Below are 16,061 nucleotides of genomic sequence, written 5' to 3' on the forward strand. Positions count from 1 at the left end.
CTGTAGACAAAATCATAACATTTTCAGCTTTTAAAATTAATAATTGTCATATTCACTTCCATATATAATGACACTCCTCATCTAGCATTATGACCTCCGAGTTGTCTTTTCCACCGCAATAAAAGATAGAATTGATTACATCAGAGGTGGAGTCAAAACGTTTTTGGCGGGTGTGGGAAGCACAAATAAATAGACTTATGGTCCAAGAGAGAGGGTTATGTTAGAGTGTTCCCCCAATTAAAATTTGAATACTGTATTCGTTTGTTACTGCCAGTGAAGAAAGAATGATTTATCCTTTTGCAGCCCCCCATCCACTGCATCCGTCACTAAAACATACAAGTATTGTAATCACATTCATTTCAATTAATGAAACCTGTAGCATTTGTACAGCATTCTGACTTGCATTACAGATGAGATATTATTTATATACTTTAAATTTTAAGTGTTTCATTTATTCAATAGAACATAAATCAATATCTTAGCAACCGCTGTGTTTCCAAAATAAAATATAAAACCATTTTCATAAACAAATTATACTCTTACACCAACCTGTTGAAAAGAGTCGTCTGATACGAGCTGTTGTGACTAACTTTTTTTTTCCACATGGCACACTGTCTTTTTTCAAACATTCCTCAAGTTTATGCAGCGGTCGCAGCGTAGGTTCACAGGCATGACAAAGAATACGTAACTCATAGCCGACTCCTTCTGTAGTAACATACACAGTTTTCAACTGCTGTCGAAGGTAACTTAATACCTGATAAAAATCAAATAAAATTATGCTGAACAATTTTTATGTTTGCATATGCAAGGTGTATACAATGTCAATTTTGTAGGTGTTTTAGGAATGCAACCAAGACCCCTAAATGGCGACCAGTCAATTCTTTTTCAGATCGTCAAAATAAAGGAAAATAGTAAAATTAGTCCAGACTATAATACTTTTCACAGTGAACAAGGCTAAAGTTGATTATAAAGACATTGGATGCCCTACAACACTGAAGCTATGACCCAAATAGCTGTTCCCTTTGACCATATCTGGGACTATAAGCAACTCTCCTACACCATTTGGTTGATTTTTGCAAACCCATGCACACTCCCCACTGAAATTCACAGGAAATCTTAATTCTTTAAACATTAAGTAAAACCACTTCACTTAGAACTAGTGATTTTCAAAACTTATAGCAAAGTTTGAAGCAAAGATGTTTTGAGCATTTGGTAAAAATTGGGAATCTGTCTTAAAGCATTAGCAGGCATGACAAATAAGATTTAAAAGAAGTAATACTAAAGCAAATTATAATAAAGTTGTTCATTATCTCTTTAATTTCTAATTAAATTTCATCTGTATTCAGCGCATTTTGTGTTTGAACACACCAGGTACCCACTTGTACTCTTTGGTGGAAGGAGACAACCACAGGTAAAGTAATTGCCTAAGGACACAAGCGAAATGCACATCGGGGGAATAAACCTCCAACCCCAAGGTTGAAATGCAGAACTGCAACCGCTGCGCCAAACTGCTACTACAAAATGACTAGATTTTGAAACAGAATTCGGTTACGGAAGCTTACCTCCATGCAGATGCTAGGATGTGGTTCAAAAGGTTCTTCTTTGCCATATTCATCAACTTTTATCCTATGTGAAATTTCAATCTGTTTATAAGACAACATACAAGATATTTTATTGGTCAATGTGTTCACTGAGAAAAGGTCATGGATGCACATAATATATACAAATAATGAATGTTTATGAGTGTAATGGGGTAGAATATTTCATGAGGTGAAAGACTGGATGTTCTATTCAACGAGGTGAATAGAACATCCAATCTTTCACCTCATGAAATATTCCACCCCATTACACGAATGAGAAACATTCATTATATGTTTTATACAACACCGACAGGATGAGCCTAGACGAATACTACAAGGACCCATCTTCCTTTCGAAGGTCAGCATTAAACCATCCTAGGCTTAGGAATCGATCAAGTTCAGGTTCGGCTAATAATAGGCTCAAATCCTCACTGCTGAAGCTGGTGAAATACTCCATATGGTTAACTGTGTATGTTATTGCCTATTTTGTTACATAATTATATATACTTTTATATATAATATATAATTTATAACATAATTCTACACTGTTATTACATTATAATATGTTTAAACTTCAGCATTGCATCTTACTTTCAATGCATGTCTGTTCTTGATTCTGACAGCTCCTAGACTCACAACATGCTCATCATCTAAGTAAAAGTCACTACGACTCCGAAACAATTCGACATGATCACCACTCCTACCTTTGTCATTCATCAAGTCTAAAAAGGAAACGACCAGCACATTGTAGACAGCATCCGGTAGGAAGTCCGTGGGAGTCACATAAAACGATACCTTTTGCTGCTCGTCTTCCATAACTTTCAAGCCCTCTTTATTGATTTGCATCCGAGTGGGAACCATGAACGTTCGGTTACCAGGTTGAGATCCCTTTGAAAAAAAGAGCACTGATATGGCCTATTATGAATCTCAAGAAGGTTTAAAAATTAGAGGTAAAAGAAGAAACCATTAACAGAAGGCATGTTTGCACAGCGGCAAACCTTTGCAAATTCAAGATAGACTTTGGTCAGATTACTTGTACCCAGGCAAGATACTTTATATACATTTGAATCTCGATCTTCATCCAGGAATATGAATGAGGTGGTATGAAATTGGTAGCGCATTTTTAAGTGTTGCCGCCATATTAGGGCAGGAGCAGGCAACCACCATCAGGCACACTTTTATATTTCTTTGTGGAGAAAAACAACGTAAAGTGCCTTGCTCAAGGACACGAGCGAAATGGACAGCAAGGTCGGGAAACCAAACCGTTCCAGCTACACCGAACCGCTATAAATCCTGAAAAATATCGGTAATGACAATTGTTAAAAAAGTGAGCACATATATATTATGAAAGGATTACTTCTGCTAAACGATTAGAGCCAGCTTACCTTTTGTTGCTCAAACAGTAACCCAAACATCTTCAGCAGTTCTAAAAATACTTCAAAGTTGCTGGCATCTTTTGCTATCTCATGTCGCAACAAATGATGTAGCAACTCTTCATGAAGAACTCCCTCACGGTCGAGCCTATACCACTGCTGCAGTATAGGCAGCTACAAAAAAATATGAACATATAAAATGCATGCAATTCACCATAATTGTAAACATCATAAAAACGATAAAAAAAATATTTATAGGAAATTGTTATATTGCTTACCTTGTCAATATCATCTGGTTTCACTACTGTGATGATTTTCGTCACGACGTCAATCATCATGCGCAAGTTTGTAATAACTGTGTACTTTAACTTCTCATTAGTCTTAGAGTACAGAATTATTCCAGTGTCATTTAGATAATCGAGGACAGTGTTGAGCGTTGGTTTAGAAATTCCACATACAGATGCAATTTCCGTGACCTTAAAATGTTGAATGGAAAGAGAATTCCATTCATACAAATGTAAAAAATATATTGTAGTCGGCTACCTTGCTTAATTTGACCCTTTTATACAATGGGTGAACCAAACTAATGCTGATTATTTCTTGCTTTATATATGTTGATTTCCCTCAAAGTTATTATTCTAACACTGATTGGCTCTTACCTTATATGTTATATGTTGCCTTATATATGCACTTGTCAATTGTAGTTCCTCCACCCCCACAGACCCGGGCCTAGCGGGGACTTAGCCAGGGATGTAATTTTCAAAACTATTACATGCATGTAAAAGTCCCCGCCACCTCCCGGCAGTGCAGGGCATCGTTTTAACGTATCCCCTGGCCAAGTCCCCATCACTTACCGCCGTAGTGCTAGTATAATGCCCCGCTAATAAATGATTGGATGATAAGGCCTACTTGAAGCAAGGAGGTATAAAAATCTAGTCTAAGTCTAAATCGGAGAAGTGCATGAGAGCAAGGCCAAGTAGATGAGCTTGCTTGATGGAAGCACTACGTATGCGTCACTATACAGCATGGAAGTTTGGAAAAGTGCGAACAAAAAGGAGACAGGTTGACAGATTGATCATAGAAAAAGAAAATAATTGATTGATTGAATAATAACTGATTCATAAAATTTAATTATTCAATATCAAAACAGAAATTAGGCCTAAATAAGAAAATGAATGTGTTACTATAATAGAAACAGATTTCCTTGCCTTGGCTCACGTACTGGCATATTTTTGGTGCAACACACCCCGCTATAGCACAGGTCCGGGGTGGGGGGCCGGGACCACAATTGGCAAGTGCATTATTGATAACTAGGCTGTTCAACAGGGAGACTTGAGCTCATAGGCACGAGCTGGGAAAAGGGTTTGAGAGGGAGTCTCCCTCCAAAATTATAATTTTTTTGAAGAATAGGAACCTCTGAATGGCGGGAAGTGGCACTCTCAAGACTGTGACAGACATGTTTCCGCTTGGTGTGGGTCTATTTTTAGATTTTTTATGGTTTCACTGCCCAACAACCTCTTATGGGAGGAGGGGGGGTTAGGATACAAGAGGAAGAAATTTATGAGATGGGTAGTGTTAGATTTGTGGATTTCTATTCATATTCATTAAATATTATTCAATTATAAATATTATAAGGAAGCAGATGTTACCTCATCCAAGGAAACACAGAGTCTTGTTTTTCCAACGTCTTGTACTTTGGACTGGAAATCAACCCAGGTAGTGGGAATAGGTTTTGCCGTTGCCTTCATGTATTTTCCGATATTCTTCTTCAATTTCTCAATCCCTTCATCCATAGCCACAGTGTTATCTACAACATACATCTCACGATCCACATGGCTTTCATATGGTGTTCCTTCTATCTCATCAAATATTCTTTTGAACTTGGTACTGATCTTTGAGGAAAATTGAAAGTATTAGTAAATGTTTTGAAGATTTCAAGAAGAAACACTGTAATTCTACTAAAAAACAGAAAATGTCTCACCAGCTTGTCATTTTCTGACTCAGTCCCCAATAATTTATCTTTGTGTGTGGCAACTAAACTTATCGTTGGTGAGGATATGCCATTGATTAACTTCTGTGTCCTTTCACGATAGGGTAGTACAGCGTGTTCGTATATTGACCGCATCCAAAACACATTCATCTGAAGATTTGTCATTTCAAATTGTCCCTGAAAAAAGTAAACAAAATGGTATATGATTAATTGATGAATTAAAACTAATTAAGGTTAAACAACTGCAATGAAGATTAAGTGGTGTATTTACTTGCTGGAAATCTCTTGGGTTTGCAAGGGCGTCCAAATCATCTAACACACTGAATACAACACAGTAGGATGATCCATCTGTCAGAAAAAACTAGGAAGAAGAAACAAATTTAAACTTAAAAAATAATTAATAAAATCAGGCATGTTATAAACAAACAGAGGGGTGGCGAAAAGATTTGAAATTGGAGGAGGAATAATGACGTCCCCGATGTAAGGAAAGTGGCTGTGGTGGGCCTTCACACAAAATCTCTCTTTCCAGGGCAAGAAGCCCCGAAATATATTACAATTTCAATGGGGTTCAAATGCTTATTCAATCAAATGCATAATATAAAGTCAATTTTTACTAATATGCAGAAAAATAATTTTTTTTCACGATGAATTGGGACTTTTCTCCAGGCCCCACTGGTGCCACTCCTGACTGATCATTGAAAAATGAAGTCACTTAACAAGAGAGATTGGAATCCTGCAAATACTGCAAGAACTGTTTTTTACAGGTACACAGACAACACACAAAATAATATTTGATTTGAACCACATATAGAGGGAGATCCTTCCAGCTAAATTCAGCTGATATTCAGGAGCTTTTTTGAATAAATATAAACTGTGATGTTCTATAAACTAATTTTCAACATTAATGTTAAAATCCTAAAAAGGATTGAAACGAAGGAAAATGGGAGTGGAATTCAACCACCTTTACCACAAGACCACTGCTCCACTCTCACCAGAGTCACATGCCAAATCACAAGAAAACATACAGTAATTTTAAAATATAGCTTTCAGTAGAATTTATTACTTACTTAAGAAAGTATAATACATACTCCAAGTATTGAAATACACGCCATCGTGTTGGGATTCAATATTTCGACATTAATTATGTCATCATCAGGAATGATGATCAAATGCATAATATAAACAGTTTGTGAATTAACTAACTGGATGATGCAGAATTAGATGAGTTTTGATGGCTTTTTGGCTGCTTCAGCCTTTTGGCGACATTTTCTGCAATGGTATGCTCACGTATCTGCTTGGTTAATTCACAAACTGTCATCATTCCTGATGATAACATAATTAATGTCGAAATATTGAATCCCAACACGATGGCGTGTATTTCAATACTTATCTGAGATTAATCAGTGGACCTTTCGGTTATTACTTACTCTGTGTGATATATAGTAAGTCAGCTGACCAGCATAGTCCCAAATGCATGTGACATCACTTGGTACAAAACTCTTGTCAAATCCCTCCCCAGATGCACTTAATTGTTCTAATGGGTTATCCGGATGGACACTGGCAGATATAGCAAGTTTAGCAACAAGTTTCTTATGAATTCCTTCTTCAGGGAGTTTACTGGTATAGCTTGTCATAATTTTTGCTGCTTCTGATGGCATCTGTAATTAAACATTTAAGAATCACTAATCTAGGTCAGTTCAAAATGTACACAGCAATTCGAACCAGTGATTTTCATATTAGGCTGACCGCTAAGTAAAAATACATATTCAAAAATTAAAAGAACATCTTTCAATAAAAGTTTTTAAAGTAATTTTTGCATATTAAAATAAATAAAAGTTTACTGTTGAGGAGGCTGTAGAACTGGACGATGCAGAATTAGATGAGTTTTGATGGCTTTTTGGCTGCTTCAGCCTTTTGGCAACATTTTCTGCAATGGTATGCTCACGTATCTGCTTGGTTAATTCACAAACTGTACAATAATGAAAAGTTTTCAAGAAAAAGCATCATTAAATAATTTATAAAAATAACAAATTATAATATTTTAGACAGTGAATTTGTAAATTAAATTATATTCTAAGAATGTATAATATTAATACCATCCACATCCTTTTGTTCATTCTATTTGCAAAAACATATCATCAAAATAATTCATAAAAATAACAGTGTATAATATTTAGACAGTATATTTGTAAATTAAATTATGTATATTTCAAAAAGTGTAATAATCATACCATCCACATCCTTTTGTTCCTTCCATTTGCTGAAATCTCCTTTAACAGTATAAAATACTGTTGTTGTTACAATACCATCTGTTGATGGTTCGTTGTTTTTAAATCTATTGACATTTAGATAAATATAATAACAATAAAATAATTTATTATATAAATATAATCATACAAAATCAATAAATACTTAGAAACAAGAAACCTGAAAAGTTAATTATATCATATGCAATGGGTTTATAAATTTAAATAATGACATACCAAATTTTTTCGTTAACTTTTAAAATAATATTTGGAAATTAACCTTGCTTTTATAACTTCTAAATCAGCAACAGAGTACATAGTACTGTCAAATGATCAAAACTATATAACATATCCTTAGTTTTGCATTATAAACTTATATTCACAATCAAATATACACAGGATAATTACTACTGTATATGCCAAGTTTTCATCCTTACATTAGCTTTTTATCCGAACATTAAATTAGTTTTTGAATAACAGCTGAAATAGCTATAATAAAGTGCGACAAGCTCTGGAGGCACTCAGTAACAAAATGGTGTCATATGTACCATGCTGTAGTGATGTGTTGTGTGTGTGTGTGGTGTAGTACTGTACTCAATGCATACTAAGTGAAAAATTAAACCCTTTTAAAATTACAGCTATATCAAGAGCCAATGGGCAGTAATGCCCTTCTAAAATCTTTTAAACAATTGCAAAAAAATCCTAGATAATCAGTCGCCTAGGAGTGATAAACATATATGATACTATAAGAATATTGTAATACTGTGGCTCTGACTGCAAGCCAACAGACTGTACAATTACCTAAAAAACAAGGCCTTGTTCTGTACTTACACTTTGCCAAGCATGGAACGGACACAACTTGTCTTGCCCGTTCCTTCTTTGCCCAAGAACATGACTCTGGAATTAACCATCGTAATTTCCCCATTCTGGACTTCATATGTGAATGCTTTAATGGCTTCAGGACCTCTTGCTAATATTTCTCCAGGAACTGATAGCTCTTATGGATATAAAATATAACAAATATTACTTAGTATACTACAGTTTATGCTACATATTTCTTCCATCCATTTTATAGTTTACATTAAACATACTGTGATTATTTTGTTCAAAAAAAATTACCATCACAGTAAAAACTGATTTCTGAAAATAACACATCAAAATATGTAATGTTATATCAAGGTGTTGAAACACTGAGTCTTGAGTCTTAACTACTTCTAGAACATAAACAGGTCAAACAGAAAATAACATTAAAATAGAAAGTTATAAGAATAATACAGGAACTGAAATGTATGAGTACAAATGTATAATATTCCTATGAACCATATGCATATCACAGGTTTGATTTTTGCCCTTTGACACGACCTCCAGATAACAATGATTGATAATTATTTACTTACATTGTACATTAACCTTTTTAATTTTGTAGTATTTTTTGCCTCAAATTTTCAAAATGTTAAGTGAAGTTGATTTTTAAAAAATTTTTGTTTACTGTACTTTATTTTTCTATTCTTTTCACTTTTGATTCATTGTTGTTGAGAAGAATGCAGATAATTTGATCAATGTTTCCACTAGGTTTATGCTACAGCCAGACTAATGAAACAGCCGTAATGCTGTAAAAATAAATAATAATAGTTGGACTTGTATAGCACATCCATGCAGAAAAGCCTCTATGCATGGATCGCATCTATCGAGTGCATGTTATTATTGTAACTTTGTTTTTACTGTTTCTTTCAGTGACAAGTTTTGTGGGCAGTGTACACTTGCAATGGGATATACATTGGAGATCCAGAGATATTAACAAGGGGGCAGGGGCTGAGTCCAAAACATCAGAAATCTTTTTTCTCTAGAAGTACGAGGTGGTATTTCCAGCATCTTGCAGGAGCGATTACTGTCATACAATTGTTTTAGATTATTTAGGATACGCTGTTGTGCCATTGCTTGATTTTAAGCATAAAAATCATAATAAAATACAGTTTAAAATATTGAGCTTTCCATGAATATTAAAAATATATATTGTATATTTACAGGTATGTTTCATTTTCATCTTATGCAATACTTGGTTAAAATTAATTTAAATTTACAATAAAATTGACATGATTGACTAATTAAATATTTACCATATTTCTTCCACTTTAAAAAAGGCATCCTAAAAAAGGGGCTGGGGTTAGGACCCAGAAGGCGTCCACTGAAGTGGCACCCAACTAGCTATTAGTACTTAAGGTATAGCCATGTCTAGAAAGCTATCTGAGGCTTACAACATGGTTCTTCCAAATAAGGCAAGCTCTGTGATTTTTGCCAATGAGGTTCAGGAGTATTTAACGTACAACAGATAACTTACCTATAAGCAATTTTTTAAGTTCATCTTTCTTTTCCTCCTTTGTTGATACTTCATATTGACTACATTCATTACGATCATAATAATCAAGAGGTGTATTCCCTACCTGTAATAACAAGATCATACAAAAAATTATAGTATATTTCACTGGATGGCGGCTGCAAACTCCATCAGCACAACAAAGGCAAATATTTTAGCTATGAAGATTTATAAAATGATAATGGCGAAAATAATAATTCAAAGGAATAACCAACACTATCAGTATCACAATATTTATATCAAATATTGGTACAAGAATAAGTGATGGAATTCATTCGTATAGAATGGACTAAATGCTCTTATATATTTGGTTGGTTTTGGTTTTAAGTAATGTTTGTAGTATTGTAATAGAGACATTGACTAATCCTTCTGAATCATTTCTTTTTTCTATACATTACTCTATTTGTCTTGTAGACCGAGGCGCCATATCTTATCAAGCACAGTGCTGTTTCTCGCTGTTCATCATAAGTACCCTGAGCACCTAGACAGCAATGTAGTGGTGTTTGTCCAGCAGGAACACCTACAAAATGATAATCAATGTCAGAACACATGAAAACTAATTACTGTATAAACTGAGATGAAATAATGCAATGGCAGATCTAGAAATTTTGAAATAGAGGGGCCCAGGAAAGACAGAGGGTCTACACCACCTCAGCCCCACCATGCTGGAGATAAAATAGGAAAATTTACAATTATGGCACCCAGATAGCTGGAAATGACACTCTCAGACTTAAAATTTGAAAATTTCCTTTTTTTCTTCAAATTTTAAGGGAGGGCCCAGTCCCCCTTAAATTGAAAAATTTAAGGGGGGCTGGGCCAGTGTAATGTATAATTATTATTCTGAATGATCACTTACTGTAACTGTATTAATAATATTAAAACAATGATTATAATACCAATACAGTAATAACAACAACAATAATGGCCAATATAATTAATCATTACAGTCTTGTCTAAATTGATTGTGCAGGGTCCTCATAGTGGTGACACCAAGAGGTAATCACTTTTTCCAAAGAGTGCACTGAATTGTGCAGCATAAAATAACAATAATGAATAATTATAAGATCTATAAAGCGCACATACTGTATCCACTGCAGTAGCGCTCAAGGTGCTACAGGAGGAGAAACCAAAATTACATTGAACCTTAAATCTGTATCAGAAAAAGAAACACCACACACATATCATTATTGCTTTTATGCCTTTTTGCTTGGAATTTTGAGACCTCTTTTATCCCATTTTTATATGTCTGTTTATATGTAAATATCTTTATCTGTACATTGTATAAGCCTATTTACAGGCATATAGGTTAATATATTTTAATTCATATATTCTACCATTTACGTTTTAAGATTTCATATGGTTCACTTATAACATGGAGGTATAAATCTTTTTTATACCTCCATGCTTATAAGTAGTTAGGTTGTTCTACTATGTACGCTTAATTAAGAATTGCTTAATCTTTAATACCACTATCTCAATACTTGACTACTTTGATCTCTGTCGGTTTTTACTTTGTATATTACAGCATAAAAGATTAGATAATTGGCCTGTAATCCATCTACATCACTATTGTATTGTTTATATTGTACAGTATACAACTTTCAACAGCCAATCTTGTGCATTCAGTAAAGCTGATGAAGGACAGAGAACTGGTCGAAAATTTCTTTCGAAAATAAATACAGTGTTCAATAGTCTACATGCCTTGTCATAATTTTTTGTTTCAAAACCAAAAAACAAGAGAATTTCAAAGTCAAGATGTGAGGTAACAAATGCATGTATATTGCACAAGTGATATGTTGAGGAGCTGGTGATTTTGGGAATTGCTATCTCAAAGTCATTGAAGAATCAATCATAATACCCAAATTCTATACATGAGGTACTTGATCGATCTGACATTGCCCAATGTTGATGTGGAGGTCTTGGCATATTTTCCTTTGTTGAGGGAAACAAGACGATTAATTCTGTCTTGTGCTCATTTACTTTTAGAAGTTTTTGGACATCCAAGTTTTCAACTCAGAAATACAATTTCTGAGAGATTCAATCTTCACATCAAATTCTTCAGCAAATTTAAAAGAAATATAGATCTGTCTATCATCAGCATAAATATGATAAGAAAGGTTAAAATTTAACGAAAACTACTGAGGCCCAAAAATTGAACCCATGAGGAATGGAATAGTTCAAAATGAATAAGTCTGACATGGAGTTGTCAAAGAAAATTCTTTGTGGACACACCAGTAGCTACAACCAGTTTGCTGACTCAGGTTTGTGATTGAATTTGATGATATTAACTTTATTTACCATCCAATATTCCAACATAATTGTCTCCTGTGTTTATTTTGCTTGCAGACTTTTCCAATGCACATCGCAATGCTGATGTATACATATGCTTTGCCAAATAACTGATAACAGTTCTACCCAACTAAAAGACAAACATAAAATAAGGTAAAGGATTACAAACATACCAACAACACACATAACTAATCACAATAACATGTCATGTCATTAGCTGCACATATTTAATAATTTTATACATAACGATTACATATTTCAATGTTTTTTAATGATTATTTTCAAGTAAAACCATACATATTATATAATAATTAAAAAGACAGCTTCATTTCTTCTAAGACACAATTTCAATTTATATTTTCAAGCAAGACTAATTGTGATACAGTATAACATTTTCTTGTCAACAATATAGCCAGTAAATAGTATAAATTAATCTATAAACATCATTATCTCTCACATTAAAAAAAATTCTTATTTATATATTATATTTTGAAATGATGATCATAGGCTGGCTACTCAGTTTTAAATAAAACAATAAAAAATCTCACCGCTAGTCCAGAATGAAATAATTGACTGTAATTTACTGAGTTAATTAGTTTATTACCGGTATATAATATATATACATGTTTTGTTTTTTGAATAACATACAATGCTATTGAATTTCATTTACCGGGTTTCCATATACTATATTCCCCACTGTTGCTTTTTCAACCATCAGTAGCATCAAGTCTTCAGGTGCAGGTAGTTCACGTGAAATAGCATTTATTAATGGTGATCCCTATAAAACAAACATAAAAATAACAACATATATGCATTATCAACATTAAAATCCTTGGTAGGTGTGACTCATTATTAACAAAATTGTAAGGAACCTGTATATTGTAGACAGACATGAAAACATTCCTAATTCACCCCTTCTAATATTCAGTGTAAATTAGGGTTGAGGGGATCAGCTTACACCACGAGATCAGAAAATGTAAGTAGAGTAATCTCAAAAATAAATGCTGGCAAGTCCAACTAACACTTTAATGCCCTTCCCCACACACACAATAATTGCTAGAGTTTTGTAGTCAATCATGATCCACCATAGACTTAGAACATTTTTTAGAAATGTTAGAAAAAAATCTTGCTCCACCGTAGTAATGGGAAAAAAAAACATAATTTACTGCAGCAGAATTGTAAGAGAGTTGTACCTTCGTTGTGAAATTGATGTGGTTATGTTGTTAACTCTTGTTCATATATAATCACTGCACTGTTTGTAATGGCCACATTGTCTTGGCAATGACAAGCCAAGATTTGCTATGGCGCTGTTTTGGTACCGTAATTGTGTTTTCCACTTTAGCAAAAAAAGTTTGGTTTGGCTGGGAATCAGTTGTGAGGATAAAGAACATATTGGAAGGGAACTGGGTAGGGTGGAGAAAGAATGTAAATTTGTCTGTGCAATCACTGAACTCACTGTACAAAGAACAGTTGCACAGATGGACCATCATAAGCACTCAATCCTCCTAGCTGAGGATATTACACAAGCCGTGGCCTACACAAGCCTCACACAGCTAATAATTACTAAAACTAAAGCTCTGTCCACACTATCAATGTTCTTTGACAAAAAAACTGTTGTATGCCCAAATATAGTCATCATGTGCCCAAATATGGTCACAATGTGATGTCATCATGACCATATTGGGGCATGTCACATGTTTTTGTGAAATGAAATTTTAGAGTCTAGACAGGCCTTAAGGCAATGTTTGGCACTACAGTAACTTTAGGCCTGAAGTGAAGAACCAATAAAATGATAATCCATCACTAAATCACACCCAGAATTATATATAATCAGCTGAATACACACCCGCATGCCACTGTAAGTGTTAATAAGGTTTGGATGTTCTTCACAGATACGTCTTGCTTTTTGCCAATCACGGTGTCTAATAGCCTCAAATAACACGTTTCTGTGAAATAATACACAAGCAAAGTTTGTAACTGAATCTTACAGTATATTTTCCTTTGACATGATAATTAATACAGACTACTTTTATCAATTGTGAATGATGAATTTTAATATTTGACATCATCACCAGGTATCAGGTATCATCACCATATCCAGGGGGTGTGATGGGTGCTCATACATCCCCCAAATCAGGAAAGGTCTGTATTCTTAAGACAATTGAGACTGTACTTCCTTAAAATTGCAATCCTGGACATGGCCCGATCACTATCGTCATTGTTAACAAAATTTACGAAAATATTTTAATAAAAACAGTTTTTATATTTTAATTAAAACAGTTTTCATTAACATGAAAAAAAAATATAGATATAATTAAGTACAGTAGTACTAAAACCAAACTTTATGCTTATTTTTTATCTATGTTGAAAGTCAAAAACATCTTTGTTTTTGGATAATCATAAAAAGAAATCCATATATACATATTGATCCAGATGAATTGATCGTAAAATAACATGCCAATCCATTAAACTAGAATCATTTTGAAAGATATTTTGTTCTATCTGAATTGTTCAATGGTACAGTACAATACTCACCCATGAGGCTGCCACTCCATGGTTGTTTATCAGTGCCTCTTTAGGTGTGTGCACAGTATGGCCGACGTATTGATTACTGAGATGCTGTAAAGTATAACAATCGTGCATTACAAGCTGTATGATTGCATGTTTTCATCTTCTGATTCTGGATTTTGGTATCACCTTTCTGTATCAAAAGCATGTGTTTGTATAGATTTTAAAACAATTGTGAGAATTAACCGGTATCTAATACTAGTATGAACCAAGGCAAGCCTACGGGTATACTAGATGTGATCATATCCTAAACCTAGTAAAAGTGCACAGGGGAGGAGTGTTGGAAGAAGTATATTCCAGCTCAATGGCTGTAACCACCCAGTTCACTTAAACAAATTTTGTGAATGATAAAACAATGGCCTTCACTGGATATGGTAGCTTGTCATCAGCTACCAATTGAAAAAGATGAAAAAGTAGGAATGAAATATGTGGCAGTGAGAAAGTCAAGGTTTGCGTTAATGTAATTCAAACCATTCAAAGCTTAAGCCACATACATTCACAAACAACATCATTGGACAACAGACTCCCAGCAGATATATCTATGCTGAATGTCAGTTTTGTATTTTCTTTTTTTTTTTACTGATTCTTAATGGCGGGTCTGTCTAATCATGCCAGTTACATTGATTTTCCCAAAGAGTATCATTAAACTATATTTTAACATTTACCTACTGTACATAAAAATAAAAGTTGTTTAATTTGAAATCAGTTTATTGTGTTATTTGATTTTGTTATTATGGACAAAAATAAGAAAAATACATATGTCCGCATTGTAAGGTTCATTCAAGGTGACAAATAATCTGAGTTCCTAGTCTCTAACGCTTTGTGTTAAACATGCATGAAACACAATCCCAAACATAGGTTCACCTGGTATTGCCAGCCAATTTTGGAACAGCAAATAAAAATATGATTGTAAAGAAAGCACCCTACCTATCTTTATTTTTTTTTGGTCAAAAATCAAACCTAACAAATAGATATCAAAATAAATTTGTACCACTATCCACTAAAATTCTTAATCAAAATATCAAATAAGTTTAAATGCCTAATTATAATTATCCTGCACTTTGTTTTGTGACGTGATGTACCAACTGATTTTCCGACAGGAAAATATCATCTTCCAACCCATAATTAAACTTCAGATAGGATGTTTTTTTTTTTTTGTGTAATTATTGTCTCTCATTTGTGTAGGAGATAGTGTATAAATTCCACTGATAATAATAATAATTAATAATCTTTATTTGAAACTTCACTTTTAAAACAGTGGCACATGATTATGATGCGTTTGTAAGACGGGATAAAACACTGCACTGGAAAATCTGTTAAATGAGGCCTTGCTCTCCATTGGTATTTGAAGACTTGGCATGCATCAAGGGGGTGGTTTTATTACAGAAAAAAAAACCACCTGCTTTCAGACATTTATTTTATTTTTTTTTTTTAAAGGACAATCAACAACTTGTTCTTTTTTTTACATGGCCTAACTGTAGAGTAAATATTAAAACAGTATCAAAAAGTGCAAATCAATTAAAATGTGTCACTATAAATGCCTCCCCACCCCTGGATCCCTGTCTCTTCCCACAACACACATATTTTTAATTTGACCTCAATGATTCTACTTTGAGATGATAAGCCGTCACACAGCTACCC

The 16,061-nt window shown here is 33.9% G+C and overlaps 1 protein-coding gene across 1 annotated transcript; it reads right to left on the bottom strand.

Annotated features, from left to right (window-relative positions):
- Positions 1–264: 264 nt before the first annotated feature.
- Positions 265–10,291, bottom strand: LOC117111765. The gene is made up of 14 exons (XM_033254760.1): positions 9,528–10,291; positions 8,021–8,186; positions 7,175–7,278; positions 6,785–6,912; positions 6,371–6,601; positions 5,215–5,304; positions 4,935–5,120; positions 4,603–4,845; positions 3,232–3,429; positions 2,966–3,127; positions 2,172–2,468; positions 1,563–1,643; positions 550–754; positions 265–326 (listed from the first exon to the last, which is right to left on the bottom strand). The coding sequence occupies exons 1-14, from the start codon at positions 9,646–9,648 to the stop codon at positions 265–267; spliced, it is 2,274 nt and encodes a 757-aa protein (XP_033110651.1). The 5' UTR covers positions 9,649–10,291.
- Positions 10,292–16,061: the final 5,770 nt, after the last annotated feature.

The sequence above is a fragment of the Anneissia japonica genome, unplaced genomic scaffold (genome assembly GCF_011630105.1).
Source record: "Anneissia japonica isolate Jap-2015-1 unplaced genomic scaffold, ASM1163010v1 scaffold16164_len17536_cov105, whole genome shotgun sequence".
Lineage (NCBI taxonomy): Eukaryota > Metazoa > Echinodermata > Crinoidea > Comatulida > Comatulidae > Anneissia > Anneissia japonica.